Here is a 15,147-nt window from a genome sequence, read left to right on the forward strand (position 1 = left end):
TCGAGGCCAGCCTGGGCTACAGAGTGAGTTCCAGGACAGCCAGGGCTACACAGAGAAACCCTGTCTCCAAAAACAAAAACAAAAACAAAAAACAAACTAACAAAACAAGTTAAATCTCAGCTAGTGATCGCCAATGAAGGTTCAGACCCTCTGTACATAATCAAGAGGAGAGACCTGCTCCTTACCCTCCTTCTGCCCAAGCTTATTTTTATTTTTAAGTAAAATGAATTTATTTCAACACGTATTTGTGCTGAAATAAATTCATTTTACTTAAAAATAAAAATAAGGCACTGATAAAATGGCTCAGTGGGCACAGATCAGTGCTTTTCAATTTATGGGTCACAAAAGACCATCTGTATATTACATACTTACATTACCATTCATAACTAACAAAATTACAGTTATGGAGTAGCAACAGAAATAATTTTATGATTGGGGCCACAGCATGAGAGAGTGTATCAGAGGGTTGCAGCATAAGGAAGGCTGAGAAAGCCTGGAATGGATGTTGGCCACCAAGCCCGACAATCTGAGTTCTAGTCACCAGACCCACAAGGTGACAGGAGACATGTGAATCCTGCAAGTTGGTCTCTGACATCTGCATGAACGTCAAGACGCACGTGCATGCACAATAATACATTTAAAATAAATAAATAGAAATAAAAATGGGAGGACTAGAGAGATGGCTCATTAATTAAGAGCACTGCCTGCTCTTCTGGAGGTCCTGAGTTCAATTTCCAGCAACCACATGGTGGCTCATAATGATCTGTAATAGAAACCGATGTCCTCTTTTGGTGTGTCTGAAGACAGAGAAGGTGAACTCACTTACATAAAAAATAAAATTTTCACCGGGCAGTGGTGGCGCATGCCTTTAATCCCAGCACTTGGGAGGCAGAGGCAGGCGGATTTCTGAGTTTGAGGCCAGCCTGGTCTACAGAGTGAGTTCCAGGACATCCAGGGCTACACAGAGAAACCCTGTCTCGAAAAAAACCAAAACAAAACAAAAAACAAAAACAAAAAATTCAGTGTACAGGCTACAGAGATGGGTCCCAGTTAAGAGTACCAGTTGTTCTCCCAGAGGACCAGGGTTCAATACCCAGCACCTACATGACAGTTTGCAACAGTCCGTAACTCCAGACCCAGGGGTCATGTGCATACTTACATGCAGGCAGAATTAATATACACAATGAGTCTATCAGTCCCTTCAGACTGTTGCACCCTGGTTCTGGCTATGCATCCAGATTAAAGGCTTTATAATACAGAGACAAAGGTACAGCTTGGCTTTCTCATACTTCCAGGATGCTGATCCAAATCTTATCCGATGTATATTTCCTCTGCACCTGGATTCCTTTTTAATATAATATGAGTATTTCAGAAAGCCATCTCAAGGTTTTTACATAACGAGTCAGAAGATGATCAGTTAGTTGCAACAAAACCAGCACTGGACATAACCACTAACTTGCTTGCAGCTAAGGTCCAGTCATGCATCTGTGCCCAGAACTGAAGACTATCCTTTACAGCTCAATGTACTGGGGTGGGGAGTATTTTATTTTGACATCTTTTCCCTCCCAAACAGCAGTGTGCACCTTAGTGTCTTTAGTGATGAGTGAACATATGAGATAGGATTTCCTGAATATAGAGCTGAAGTCAGGATTTTTCCTCTGCAAACAAGAAGTAATTCAGTTCTAGGTGAAGTTTATCCTGCTTCAAGAACCTCATCAGCACACACCTTTAATCCCAGCACTCGGGAGGCAGAGGCAAGTAGATTTCTGAGTTCCAGGCCAGCCTGGTCTACAAAGTGAGTTCCAGGACAGCCAGGGCTATACAGAGAAACCCTGTCTTGAAAAACCAAAAAAATCAAACCAAACAAAAACCCCTCATCATCTACCTAAGGAAAAACGTCTCTTCTTACTCACTGTTTTTTGGTTTTGCTTTTTTGTGGTTACACTCCTGGTACACTAATCAACTCCAAGCAAAGAACACATACACAGATAAAACAAAAGCACTTTCCTGTCAGGCTACTCCAGGCAGGCCACAAATCCTCCTGCCTCAGCCTCCCAGGAGCAGGAATTACAAGCATGTATCACCACATCCAGCTACATGCTGAATCTTACAAAAGCAATTCAGGGGCCACCCATCCCCATCATTTATACCTGCAAGATCACTATCCCAATGACGCCGCTGCTCAGCAAGCTTTTGCATTCGAGTTTTAACTGAGGAGACTGCAGATGCTTCGGATCCTGAGTTCAGCCCTCTGCCCGCGCTGAGCAGGGGTGTTGGGGCAGCCAGAGAATCAGTGACGGCAGCTGGTGCTGGGGGCTTCGTCTGTCGGGGTGCAGGCTTTGGAGAACAAGGCTTTGCAGCACCAACCGGTTCTGTATTTTCTAAGTCCGGAGCTTCCACTTCAATTTTGTCAGAACAACGTTTTTTTGATGGTGACGGTTTTGTACAAGATTTTTCTAGATCCAAAAGAACAACAACAAAAGCCCACAGTGAGACCTCTGCGGATTTCACAGCCTAAAAACTAGAGGTGGGTGCTTAACAATTAATAAGGCATCAAATCTCTCTAGTGCTTTAGCTACTTCTAAGAAAAATGCAAAAAAAAAATCCATTATCTTCTTTTTAGGTGAACATGTCGTTTTTCTGTTAAGTCAATGAAAATAAGTTTAAACATTTTCAAGATGCATGTATAAGATTTTATGTAATTTTAAGACAACAGGAAAGTGATCACATTCACAACAATAACCACGTCTCTACAGAATCCTAAGGACCTCACAGCAGAGTCACTTCTTAAGGAAGAGGAGTCAAGCCTAGAGAAATTAGGTTATAGAACACAGGTTTTTTGGAATTTGATTTTTGTTTGTTTTTGAAACAGCCTGCTATGGACAGTAACTAAAACAAAATCGAAGGATACCTCACTTGAGGCTTAGGCAAGAAGTGGGCTCTGAAGACAAATGTACTATCTCATCTATACCAAAGAAAATCAGTATCACATAATTTAGCATCAATAAAGTGCGTGAAAAATCCTAAAGGCACCATTCAAAGTAATGGCTTCTACCCAAGAGTGAGCCTCAAATGAAATGACTATGTGCTGTGTGTGCATGCATACTGTTCTGTGTGTGGGCACAGATGTGTGCAGGTACATGTGCAAGTCAAGTTAGAGGTTGCCATGGGTGCCCTCTATGTGCTCCACCTTATCACCTTATAAACTGAAGAGGGTCTCTCCTTGGAAGCCAGAGCTCATCAACTCAGCTAGTCTACATCTTCAGCTGGTCAGAACAGCCCTGACTCTCCCTCCCATGCATGTCCTTGCCAAGCCCAGCATTTACATGGATGCTGGGAATACAGACTTCAGTCCTTACTTACACTTGTGCATCAAGGACTTCAGCCATCTCCCCAACTTAGGAAATTAAGATTTTAAATAAGAATAAAAGGCCAGAAGGATGGCTCAATGATAACATGCTTACTACACATTCCTGGAAACTTGAATTTGACCCCCAGAACCTACTTAAAGGTTAAAAGAGGAACCAACTCTGTAGAGCTGCTCTGTGACCTCCACACATGCACCATGGAACACTTGCCCACACAACAGTATACTCTTTTAAACAAACAAAAGCTTAGGAGGTGCCCATCAGAAAGATGGCTCAGTGGCTAAGAGCACTGTGATCTTCCAGGACCCAGAACCCACATGGCAGCTAACAACTGTATACAACTCCATCCCCAGAGGATTCAGCACCCACTTCTGGCCTCCCACAAACACTGTACACGCACATGAAGGTAAAACATCCATGCACATAAGATAAAAATAAATATAATATGTATTATATTATATGTAATATAATATAAAATGTATTTCAAAAAAGTTTTAAAAACATTTAAGATAAGAGTGTGAGGTCATGAAAAGTCAGTTTCCCTGGCTGTCTAACCAAGTCCTCTGCCTGGCCTGGTGTAGCAACCTTGAACTGTAACAGAAGGCTATTCTTGCCCAATTCTGTTGCATTTGTCTCCCAGAGACTGGCTCCTCTACATGCGTAATGAAATGCTTAGGTCCACATCAGCTTTCCTTTCCCGAAGTCGTTTACCTTCACCCCCTGATAGGGACTGCTGCTGATTACTTGCTTCTGAAAGTGGCTCTCTGCCTCTCTTCGCATGCAGTGCAGACCTCGCTACTGCCGTAGGCCTCTCAGCCATTTTTCTCTGAAGATTCTCTCGTCTGGCACGTGTTCGTTCTAGCAACTTCTGTATTATACCAGGGTTAAAACACAATGTTAGCTGAAGGCTCACAAAACCTCAGATGCCTTCTAAAATCAACAACTGTTAGGATAATAGTCAAACACATTTCAAAGATAAAATCTCAAGCAACTGAACCAAGATTTACCAAGCACCTGTATCAAAAGTACTGCAGACAATATAAATGTAAATAGGAAGCATGTAAAGATACTTATATAAGATCTTAAATGCTGTGGCTGTCTGCTCCAATCCAAAGGTACAATCAGGGACTAGGTGATAGCTTATTCTGAACCCAGTACTCACAAAAAGCCAAGCATGGCCACATCCATCAAGAGCCACTAGGGAAGAGTAGGGACAGGAGCATTCCTGAAACTCAGTGGCTGGCCAATCAGGCCAATCAGTGAGTCAGGTTGGGTGAAAAGTTCTACCTCAGAACATAAGGGAAAGTCTAAGGAAGACGTGCGATGTTAACCCCGTCTCCACATGCACGTGTGTGCCCGCCACCTGCACACACGGCTATGCCAACACACTCATACGAAGGTAGTCTGTATCACCACTTGAATCTGGGCTGGCTGGCCTGAATTTATGGTTTGCTTTGACTGTCATAAATAATATATATGTAATGTTCAATGCAGGTCCCAAAGCCCCCGAGCTTCTGCACATACTACGCAGATTTGACAGCTAGAGGAGCAGCTCCACTGAAAGCCAGTATTACAGCATTCAGCTCCAGATAACTTGCTGCAACACTAAGAAATGCTATGTGATTACAGGCAAAAGCAAGAGATGAGCAGCTAGCGAGCTCAACACAAACTTCTGTTCTACTAAGTACAGAGTGGTTGTGGCTGTAGAGGAGCAGGTCCGAGTGTATGCTGCAAAGACTGGCACTACAATTCAGTCCCTGGAACCCACATGGAAGGAGGAAAGAACCAACTGTTTTCTGAGTGTCACACATGTGCCTGACATACACACACCCCCACCCACACAAGTTAATATATGTAATTGTGTGTATTTGGATATAAATATGCACACACGCATCTAACTGCCTATGGAGGCCAGAAGAGAGTAGAGTGTTGGACTCCTGGAGCTGGAGTTACAGGCGGTGTGAGCTGTTCAATGTGAGTGCTGGGAACAGAACTCCACCCTCTGGAAAAGCAACTCTCTTTAACCAGTGAGCTATGACTACAGCATCAAGAGAGAATTTAAATTACAAAAAAGAATTATTAGCCTGGCGTGGTGGTGCATGCCTTTAATTGGCAGAGGCAGGCCGATTTCTGAGTTCGAGGCCATCCTGGTCTACAAAGTGAGTTCCAGGACAGCCAGGGCTATACAAAGAAACCCTGTTTCGAACAAAAAAACAAAACAAAACAAACATGCCTGGCTAAAATAATTTATTTTTAATTAAAATGTACATGACTAAAGAAGAACACAGATAACCACTACCCTGCATATATTGAGCAGTAATTAATTAATTAATTAATTAATACAGACTTAGGGATTAAGCTCTATTTGACCTATTTAATTCTTTAATTAAAATACAATTTTTAAGAAACCCTCAGAAGAGCCAGGTGTAGTGGTGCACGCCTTTAATCCCAGCACTTGGGAGGCAGAGGCAGGCNGATTTCTGAGTTCGAGGCCAGCCTGGTCTACAGAGTGAGTTCCAGGCAGGACAGCCAGGGCTACACAGAAAAAAAGAAAAAAGAAAAGAAAGAACCCCTTAGAAGGAGCACGAACTCTATCAAGATAGTAGCCACTCCCATGCGTCTTCAAGGGCTAAGGAGGGAGGGAGAGAGAGAGCTCAAGAGTGGAAGACAACACAGGATACAAAGCTAGCTTAAGCTAGCTTGGTCTCCAGAACAAGACTCTGCTTACAACAGTACAAAATGTGAACTGTTGCAGGATATCTGATCACACTGTAAACCCTGAGATTGTGTTATTTACTGGGAAAAAAACCAAAAAACTGTTTCTGGTTGTGGTGAACCTCAGCTCTAGCATATACCTTTAAATCCAAGAGCTTTCTGCTTGAAGACTGTAAACAGGATTAAATAAAGTCAAGCATAGGTCAAGAGTCAGCCTGGAATAAACAACTAGTTGACAGGGAGCAAATATAGGGAAAAAGCATAGAAAGAAAGAGGGAGACAGGAGAACTGATAGAGAAGGTCACAGGAAGTCGAAAGGAGGGACAGTAAGTTTGAGGGGATTTTGAGATTGTGTGAAGAACTTCCTTAGGGTGCTGGCTATAGAGGAAGGTCAGCTGGGTGCCTTTTCTGCCTCTCTGAGCTAGCAGGCTTTCACCCAGGCATCTGGCTCCTGAGTGGTAAAATCAAACAGTTGAGATTTTGTTAAAAACAACAATGAACTAAATTTGGGTTAAGGCACAACCCTCTGCACTTAGAAATCTCTTCTAATTTAAGGTTGCTTGAAAGAAGTGACAATCAAAAGGCTGTGCAATTAAAATACTGTGTGCACAAGACCTTCATTCCCTAAAACAGTCTCCTCCAACCAATCAAAAATGACCAAACTGCTATACAAATTCATAATGGTCTGCTATCTCTTTCACAATAAAATACATCACTCTGGAAAAAAAAAAAAAAAAAAAAGCTGCCCTAATTATATCCATCGATGGGCATGGCCAACATTCCATTCTCCAAAGTCAAGCACTTGAGTCAGTACAGCTTCCAATGGTTCACAACGGAAAAATGTGGTTTTGCCATTCAAATGCACACAGTGCTCTACTGTTTGCAATGGATTCGAAACCCACAGATGTAAAAGTAAAACAAACATTTAAACAGTCCTAATAATAAAATCAGGCTAATAAGTGCCAAAGAGGTTTTTTTTAATTGAAGAAATAATGTCTAAATTACATATAGGTATGTGCTCAGTATTTTAAGTGCACTTTCCTTATTGTATCATGAATTTAAATTTTCTTTTAAATATAAAGTATGAAACTGGAGAAAATACATCTGAAAAGGAAAAAAACAGTTGATTTGGAACATACCCACTCTGGAAGGAAGCACATTTAACACGAAGTGCACAGAGGGGAGTACTGTGAAAAGTGAGTCTCAGTGAAGGCCCGGAGGGCGGCCTGCAAACTGGTGGCTAAGTGTGCATTTATAAAGCAGAAAAGGCAGGCAAAGCGAGGCAGGGTGTGCTGGACACCAGGGCGGCAGGGAGGCGCGGCCTAAGCACAGTGGTTACCGGGACTGTAGCGTTTGAAATAGGAATTATTAAGAGAATAAAGTCCTAATGTCCTGGCATTGATAGAACACGATAATTTCTTTTTCTATTTTATGATGGCATAATATCATGGTAAATAATCACCCTGAGAGGACTTTTAAAAAATAATCTCAAGTAATTTTTCTGTGTTGCATGGTTTTGAGTAAGACCCTTGCTGAGAAAGTTATTTTATACTGACATTCAGTCCCTTTTAGCAAACAAACACAAAAAAAAACTGTACTAGAAACTCATTTCACAGTACAAAAATGTTATGAATGTTATCACTGAGCACCTAGTCTTGGAACTCACTCTGTGTTCTCATTACCAATTAAGGAAAAGATTTCAGAGCTGTTATTCTAACTGCAACTGACCTAGCTTTTATAATATAAACTACACATTAAGGCATGCATATTTTCAAACACATTCTAAAAGAACCCAAACAAGAAGATTTTTCTGAGTTTTATAGTACTTTCAAAAGAATATTTTTAAGTTAAAAGTACAAATTCTAACCAACTTTCCAAAGAGTTTTGTTCCTGTATATAGCACTACTCAAAGTAATTTTATTCTTTTAATCACAAAATATCATTTTTTCTTTTTATTAAAGATTTATTTATTTACTGTCTCTGACTTCAGACACACCAGAAGAGGGAGGGCATCGGATCCCCATTACAGATGGTTGTGAGCCACCATGTAGTTGCTGGGATTTGAACTCAGGACCTCTGGAAGAGCAGTCGGTGCCCTTACCCCCTGAGCCATCTTTCCAGCCCCACAAACTTTTAAAGTCAATATTATCTAGAATTGTGGTAATTTTACTGCATGCAAGTTATAAGAATAAATGCTTTCAATAAAATATTCAAATTCATAAGCAAATGTGCAAATACCCACATATACATACACACACACACACATATAAACCTTGTCTCAGAAAATGATTTTATATATATTAGTTGCATTTGAAATAACAGGCTTGAACTCAAGAGATCCTCAGGCCTCCTGAGCGCTAGGATCAAAGGTATGCGCCACAAAGCCCGGCTCATATAAATAAAAATGTAAAGATTCAATGTAAGTGACAAATATTTGGTGAATAATTGTCCTTATTCTCTATAGCTGCTACAAAATATTCCGTGGCTGCTTCTATTAGAACTTTTTTTCAGATTCATTTATTTTTACGTGTTGGGGTACCATACACAAGTATGTCTGGTTATCACATATGTATCTGGGCTCCCTGGAGAAGACATTAGATCCGCTGAAACTGGAGTTACAGGCTTTTATGAAACTCAGATGGAGCTAGGCGTGGTGGCTCACGCCTTTAATCCCAGCACTTGGGAGGCAGAGGTTGGCTAATTTCTGATTCTGAGTTCGAGGCCAGCCAGGGCTACACAGAAAAACCCTGTCTGGGGGGGGGGGGNGNGGAAAAAAAAAAAAAAGGGAACTCAGATGGGTGCTGGGAATTGAACCTAGGTTCTCTGGAAGAGAAGCCAGTGCTCTTGGCCCCTGAGCCATCTCTCCAGCCCTCTATTAGAGATTCTAAAGTTAAAATGTTGTTTCCCTCAAGATAACTGAGAACATCGAACGGAGCACAGGGTGGGTGGGGCAGCATAACTGTCAAGTTGAAATCTTTAATTGTTGAAACCCTTAACTTATGAAATTATTAACTACACTACCCAAAATAAATTATTACTATCCTCTACGACATTTTTCAATGTAGTACAGAAACACTGTATGCCCACTTTACAAAACTCACAACGGTCTTGAAATTTAAAGAACAGCTTGAAGCAAAAGAAAAAGAGGAACTGTCCTGCAATAAAAGAACGGCCAACAGCAACCGGCAATCCTGAACGGCGGTGCACAGCTGCAACGTGAAGCTAAAACCAGACATAAATAGTAAGATTAACCTCCGAATCTAGACCTTCGTTCCAAGGGAGAGATGAGGAAGGCATTGTTGAAATGATACGCTACATAAACACTGAGGTGTACTAACCTTACATCACACGCTTATAATTTTGGTTCGTACACGCTGAGGTAACTAAGCCCTGTTTCCTTTCAACCAGTTATCAACCGTGTGCATGAGACTAGACTAAAGTTAGTAGAGCTGTGACTTGAGAAGGAACGCCAGCCTAAAGCACCTCTGGGCCTGTGAAGTCCTTTATCACTTCCATCAGATTCCAGGCACACAGCACTGGGCGGACTCCACCCTGCCAACTATTCCAGCTTTCCGGCAGGGCTCGTCCCACCAGGCCCCCAAGCCGCACTCTCCCGGGAGACAGCAAGACGGAGGATGGATGGATGGAGGAAAGCGTGCTTTAAGTGCCGGGAAGCGGAGGGCAGGGTCAAGCCAGAGCACCCAGAGCCAGCACTCGGCGGGGTGGAGGAAGGATCGACGACTACAGCGCTCGGGGTTAGCAGGGGGCTTTTGAGGCCCTGTCTTCCCTGCCATCCCCAGAGCCAGGGACGGGGGCGGCGAAGCCCGGGGTGACGGCGACCCCGCGGCTTCCGCCCGGCTGCACGCTCGCTGTGCGCACGCGCCACGCTGGCCGCCGGTGGGCCGCAGGCTTGACAGCGAGCGCGGGCGGGGGTCCCGGGAGTCGGCAGGGGGTCATGGTTCACAGCGCCCGCAGTGTCTCTCACCTCGGTGAACGGGTCCATCGCCCCAGGCCTCACGAGTGGACGGCTAGACGCTGGGTCCGACGGTTCAAACTCAGGAAGAGGAAAGAAGTGAGTGCAGGCTCGGCGCAGCTCCTGGAGGAGGACTGGAGTCGAGACGGCGGGCGCTCCCACACCCAGTCGGCGCTGCCCTCCGCACCCACGGCGTCGGTAGGCTACCACGGCCGTTCAAATTTTTGAATTTCAGCGCCCCGGCCGACGCGCATGCGCGCGGGGTGGGCGGGGCCGGGCGCGCCGCGCTTGCCCCCGCCCCTGAGCCTGGTCACGTGACGCGGCCAGGCTCGGACGGGTCCGGGGGAGTTGCGAGCCCTGCTCTCTCCTCCGCTTGGGCGGAGACGCTTCTGCCGTTGAACTGCCTAGGGGGAGCGCCCTGCCATCCCTCACGCACCCACGCACGCCCTCGCCGGTCCTTTCCTGGCTCTGTCCACTCCCGCCGCCCTGACTTCTTCCTCCGTGGGCCTTACGAGCCCGGTCGGACCCTCTGGCCTTTGGGCCTGATACAGTTTGACTCCTGCCACCAGAAGAGGGACTAGACTGTCAGCTTGACCTCCTGAGAGACCACTCTGGTGGGTCTCCCCACACTCTCAGCCAGTGACTGGTTCTTTGTTTTGGGGAAAAAGAGATGACAGGTGCGATAAGTTCGTTCACAAGCCCTCTACCAAAGCCGGCAGTGAGAACACTTGAGAGAAGGGACGATCGAAAAGTCCATATTTAATAAACGTTCCCGTTTAACAGGCAGTAAGCAGGACAGAAACTATTGCACCAATAACTTAATCTGACTTTCCTTTTCCTCTTCCTGGGGGTCTTTTGGAGACCCTCACAGTGTCTTACCATTTGACATTATGCTAGGCTTTCCAAGAATGCAGCGTCCAGCCAGGCGTGGTGGCGCACGCCTTTAATCCCAGGCAGAGGCAGGTGGATTTCTGAGTTCGAGGCCGGCCTGGTCTACAAAGTGAGTTCCAGGACAGCCAGGGCTACAAAGAAACCTGTCTTGAAACCACACACACACACACACACCCAAAAAAAAAAAAAAAAAAAAAAATGCAGCGTCTGAAAAGATGGGCTGTCAAACCTCTGGTAGTAGTAGAACTGTTTGCCTTTATGCTTCAAAAGGTCGAGAAAGCACCAAAATCTCTGTGCCCAGATTGGTGCTGTGAGACCTGAAGTCTTTAGGAGATTGTGTAAAACAGATATATGGTAGCAAGGCTTATGGTTGCGTCTATGTGTCCTAAATGAGTCCATAACAGGACCAGCTGTGCTTATTGAACAGAAAAACTGAAAGTGTTGAAGGTTCAAGTCCAGAATCATAAAGCTAAATAAAAATAGGAAGCTTGGGCCAGCAACAGAGCACGTGCTAGCTATGAGGGCGCTGGCTACCAAGCCTTAGGACCTGAATTCTAGACCCAGAACCAGTTCCAGCAAATTGTCCTCTGACCTGCACACATACACAGTAAATAATGATGTTTTTCTAAGTAATAAATGATTTTAAAAATCTATAGAGTATAATAAACTGAATTTGGGGCATGGAATAAGAACAACTTCTTTAAGAGCAACTTCTAAGAATTCAAGTCCTTGGGACCACAGAATAACAAGAATAATAAACTTCCTTGGTGCCTTGGAGCTGAGGAATGACAGAAAATGGAAAGAGCTTTGTTAAGTGTGTGGTGTGTGGTGTGTGGGGTTGTTAGAATTTGCTACCTAAAAACCAAAGGGAATGGATGCCTGAATTCTTCTCAAGCAATGAACAGGAAAAGGGGTGTGTGTACTTGGGGTGTGACTGTGTAGATCAGTCTTGGGAATGAGTCACTGGAAATTTATGTAGCCGTTGTGCCTCCGGGCTGTTGCCTCTGGAATCCTTGGTTTCATTGTAAACAATTTGATTCTAGCTAGCATGGATGAAGCAGTATAGCTACTCTAAACTTGTAGGTTTAGAGTAAAAAAAAATATTTTTTTTAAAGACAAGTATTTCAAGCAGATATAGGGCCCTAGAGAAATGAGTATTTCACCTTTGGAAGATCTATTCTTTTAAACAAATAATTATGTTTCTTGTAGATAAAATGAACCTCAAAAAATGTAGTAAGATTAACTTTATCAATCTTTTCCAATATATATATTTCAAGTTAAAGTTTTCAAAAATCACATACATTCTCGCAATTGACAAAGTAATACAATAAAGTAAATATTTGTATTTTTACAGAAAGAGAAAAGGCCAAGATCTGACCAGAAAGCGGTGGCAAAAAGGATCAGACAAAGGTTCTCCACGTCAGGTTATCTGGCTAATGGGCGTCTCCTTTTATACATGTATTGTAATGAAGAATAAGAACCAACAAAAATTAAGTGGGGCATGGGGGCACCAGACTGAGTCCGGATGATTTCAGCTCAAGGCTAGCCTTGGCTACACAGTCAATTCCAAGCCAGCTTGGACTACCTAGTAAGACCTTTCAAAAACAGGTCATTTTGTTTTTGAATATACAGATGGGTGTGGTGGTGCACACTTGTAACCCCAGCTACTTCAGGTTGATTAAGTGAGAGGATCACAAATTTGAAGGCAACCTGGGCCATTCAGTGAGATTCTGTCTTAAAATAATTTTAAAATGTGCTTACGTGTGGCTCCGTGCTAGAGTGCTTGTATGGCATGTAGGAGAGGCCCTGTGAGCAACCCCTAGGAGTGGGGATGTGAGTGAGGAGTTACCCAACAGACACATTGTCCTCAATATGTCCCGGAATAGCCGCACACTTCCTATGCAGTGGAGGATGACCCTGAAGCCCTGATCTTCCTGCTTCTACCTCCCACGGCTGAGATTCCCTGTGTGTACCACTGTCAACGTGTGTAGGGCTCCCAAGGGTAGAGCCACATTAGCGGGACACGGGGGTGGGGTGGGGTGGGGTACACAGCCAAGACAGCCAATGCACAGTTTAGTCAAAGTTTCAGCTTCTTTTAAAGGCAAAGCAGAATAAAGATTCCCCACAGTTTCTAGTTCTCACCAGCTGCTGTTTCTCTAGCAATGGTTTATCTTGGTTCAAAGTAACCCAAACCTCTTCGCAGACTGAAAAAATCTGCCTGCCATCCAACTCTGAGGAAAAGATCCTGAAGTCCCCTCCCTCAGACATCAGCTTGCTGCTCAGAACACCGTCATGCCCATCTGTAACCTATATACTGAATTACTTTTCCATACCCACATTTATTTACTTATTTATTTATTTGGTTTTTTTCAAGATAGGGTTTCTCTGTATAGTCCTGGCTGTCCTGGAACTCACTTTGTAGATCAGGCTGGCCTCGAACTCAGAAACCCACCTGCCTCTGCTTCCCAAGTGCTGGGATTAAAGTCGTGCGCCACCACCGCCCGGCCACATTTATTTCATGAGACTATTTTCACCAACTTAATTTATAGTTTTACTTATTTTTGGTGTTTTGAGAGAGGGTCTCACTGTGACCTCAAATCCAGAGCCTGCCTCCTGGCTCAGGACTCACACTCTTTGAGTATCAATGATAAGTTTCCTTTAAATTTATTTACAATTTAAACATTTTATTTAAATATTTAAATTATTGTACTTCATGGTCTTCTATCATGTGAAAATGCATCTCCTCTCTCATTAACCTTTCCAAATATCAGTGATCCACTTCACTTCCCTTTCTCTACTTTCCAGTCAGACATGGTCCCCGTTGTGTTAGCTCATCTTCTGCCATGACAAAATAGCAAAAGTTAGTCATTTTGTTTGTTTTTGAGACATGGTCTGCATATTTTCCTAGTTGCCCTGGGGCTGGTTATATAGATCACAGATATCCTCCTGCCTCTGCCTCCCAAATGCTAGGACTACAGGCATGTGTTACCATGTCTGGCCAAAATTGAGTAGTTTTTAAAGAGGCTTGTGTTAGGCTGGACGGCTGAACCTCCTGCTGGCTCTGGTAAACCCTGTCTGCCCTCCTTAGCCCGGCAGCACAGAGAGGCCCCTCCTCCACCTCCACCCCGCTAGGGTACATTATCACTCCTCGGCTACAGGGTTCTGGCAGCCTATCAAGAGTACCTGCCCAAGGGCGCCGTTTGGGCGCCGTTTTTACCATATATGGACACAAACCCAGCTCTTGGGCCTGAGCTCTATAAAACCCCCTTGCTTTAGCCCAGAAGTGTGACTTCACTGACCTCTGCCTGTGAGATCAGTGAACCTGAGAGCCTGAGAGCTCCTCCTAATAAAACTGCCTTTATCTACGCTCAATCTAGTCTAATCTGGCCTTGTCTGCATCACTGAGGGAGAGAATCCCCATCGGTTTGCTTGTTTCTTTCTTTCCCTCTTTTAATTTTAAAGATTTCCTTATTATTATATGTAAGTACAGATCCCATTACAGATAGATGGTTGTGAGTCACCATGTGGTTGCTGGGATTTGAACTCAGGACCTTCGGAAGAGCAGTCAATGTTCTTAACCACTGAGCCATCTCTCCACCCCCAGTTTGTTTCTTATAATTGTACAGACACAGCAGTCTAAGGTCCTGACTCCACAGTTGGTGACGGTCTTCCTGCATTGCAGAACCAGAACAATGGATGGGAACATCCAAGACAGGGTATTGAACTGGGACTGGAGAAATAAAGCATGTTCCAGAGGACCCTAGCTCAGTTCCCAGCATCCGATAGTAGCTCACAACCTTCTGCCACTCCACTTCCAGGAGACATGACACCATCTTCTGACCTCCTAGACTACCAGGCACATACATGGTAGGCACAACACCCATACACATACAATAAAATAAGCCCACAAAGGATTTTTAATTAAAAATATTCACATTCACTTAAATGTGAATTAACTCTCCATCAGGGCGCAGGCCCATGACCTCTGGCCACGGTTGCACTGGGGATTAAGTTTCCAGCATATACTTTAGAAGGCACACACTTCAAACCTCAATACCAACCCCAGTCCTACCCCCAGTTGGCTCTGGGCCCTCAAGTATCATTGTCTGATGAGTGTCAGAAAGCACAGTCCCACACTGGCCCCGCTACTCCTCATGAGTGTCAGAAAGCACAGTCCCACACTGGCCCCGCTACTCCTCA

General features: G+C 44.1%; 1 protein-coding gene across 1 annotated transcript in view; it reads right to left on the bottom strand.

The window, feature by feature from the left end:
• The window catches only part of Anln (anillin actin binding protein), a 58,226-nt gene extending 48,003 nt beyond the window's left edge, over positions 1-10,223 (bottom strand). The window contains exons 1-3 of the mRNA XM_021206514.2: positions 10,069-10,223; positions 4,080-4,236; positions 2,151-2,456 (exon numbers count right to left, since the gene is read on the bottom strand). Of these exons, the coding sequence (XP_021062173.1) occupies positions 2,151-2,456; positions 4,080-4,236; positions 10,069-10,086 (481 nt within the window). The 5' untranslated portion in view covers positions 10,087-10,223. The remainder of the gene's footprint in view (positions 1-2,150; positions 2,457-4,079; positions 4,237-10,068) is intronic.
• Positions 10,224-15,147: the final 4,924 nt, after the last annotated feature.

This window comes from Mus pahari, chromosome 10, assembly GCF_900095145.1.
Source record: "Mus pahari chromosome 10, PAHARI_EIJ_v1.1, whole genome shotgun sequence".
NCBI classification, from domain to species: domain Eukaryota; kingdom Metazoa; phylum Chordata; class Mammalia; order Rodentia; family Muridae; genus Mus; species Mus pahari.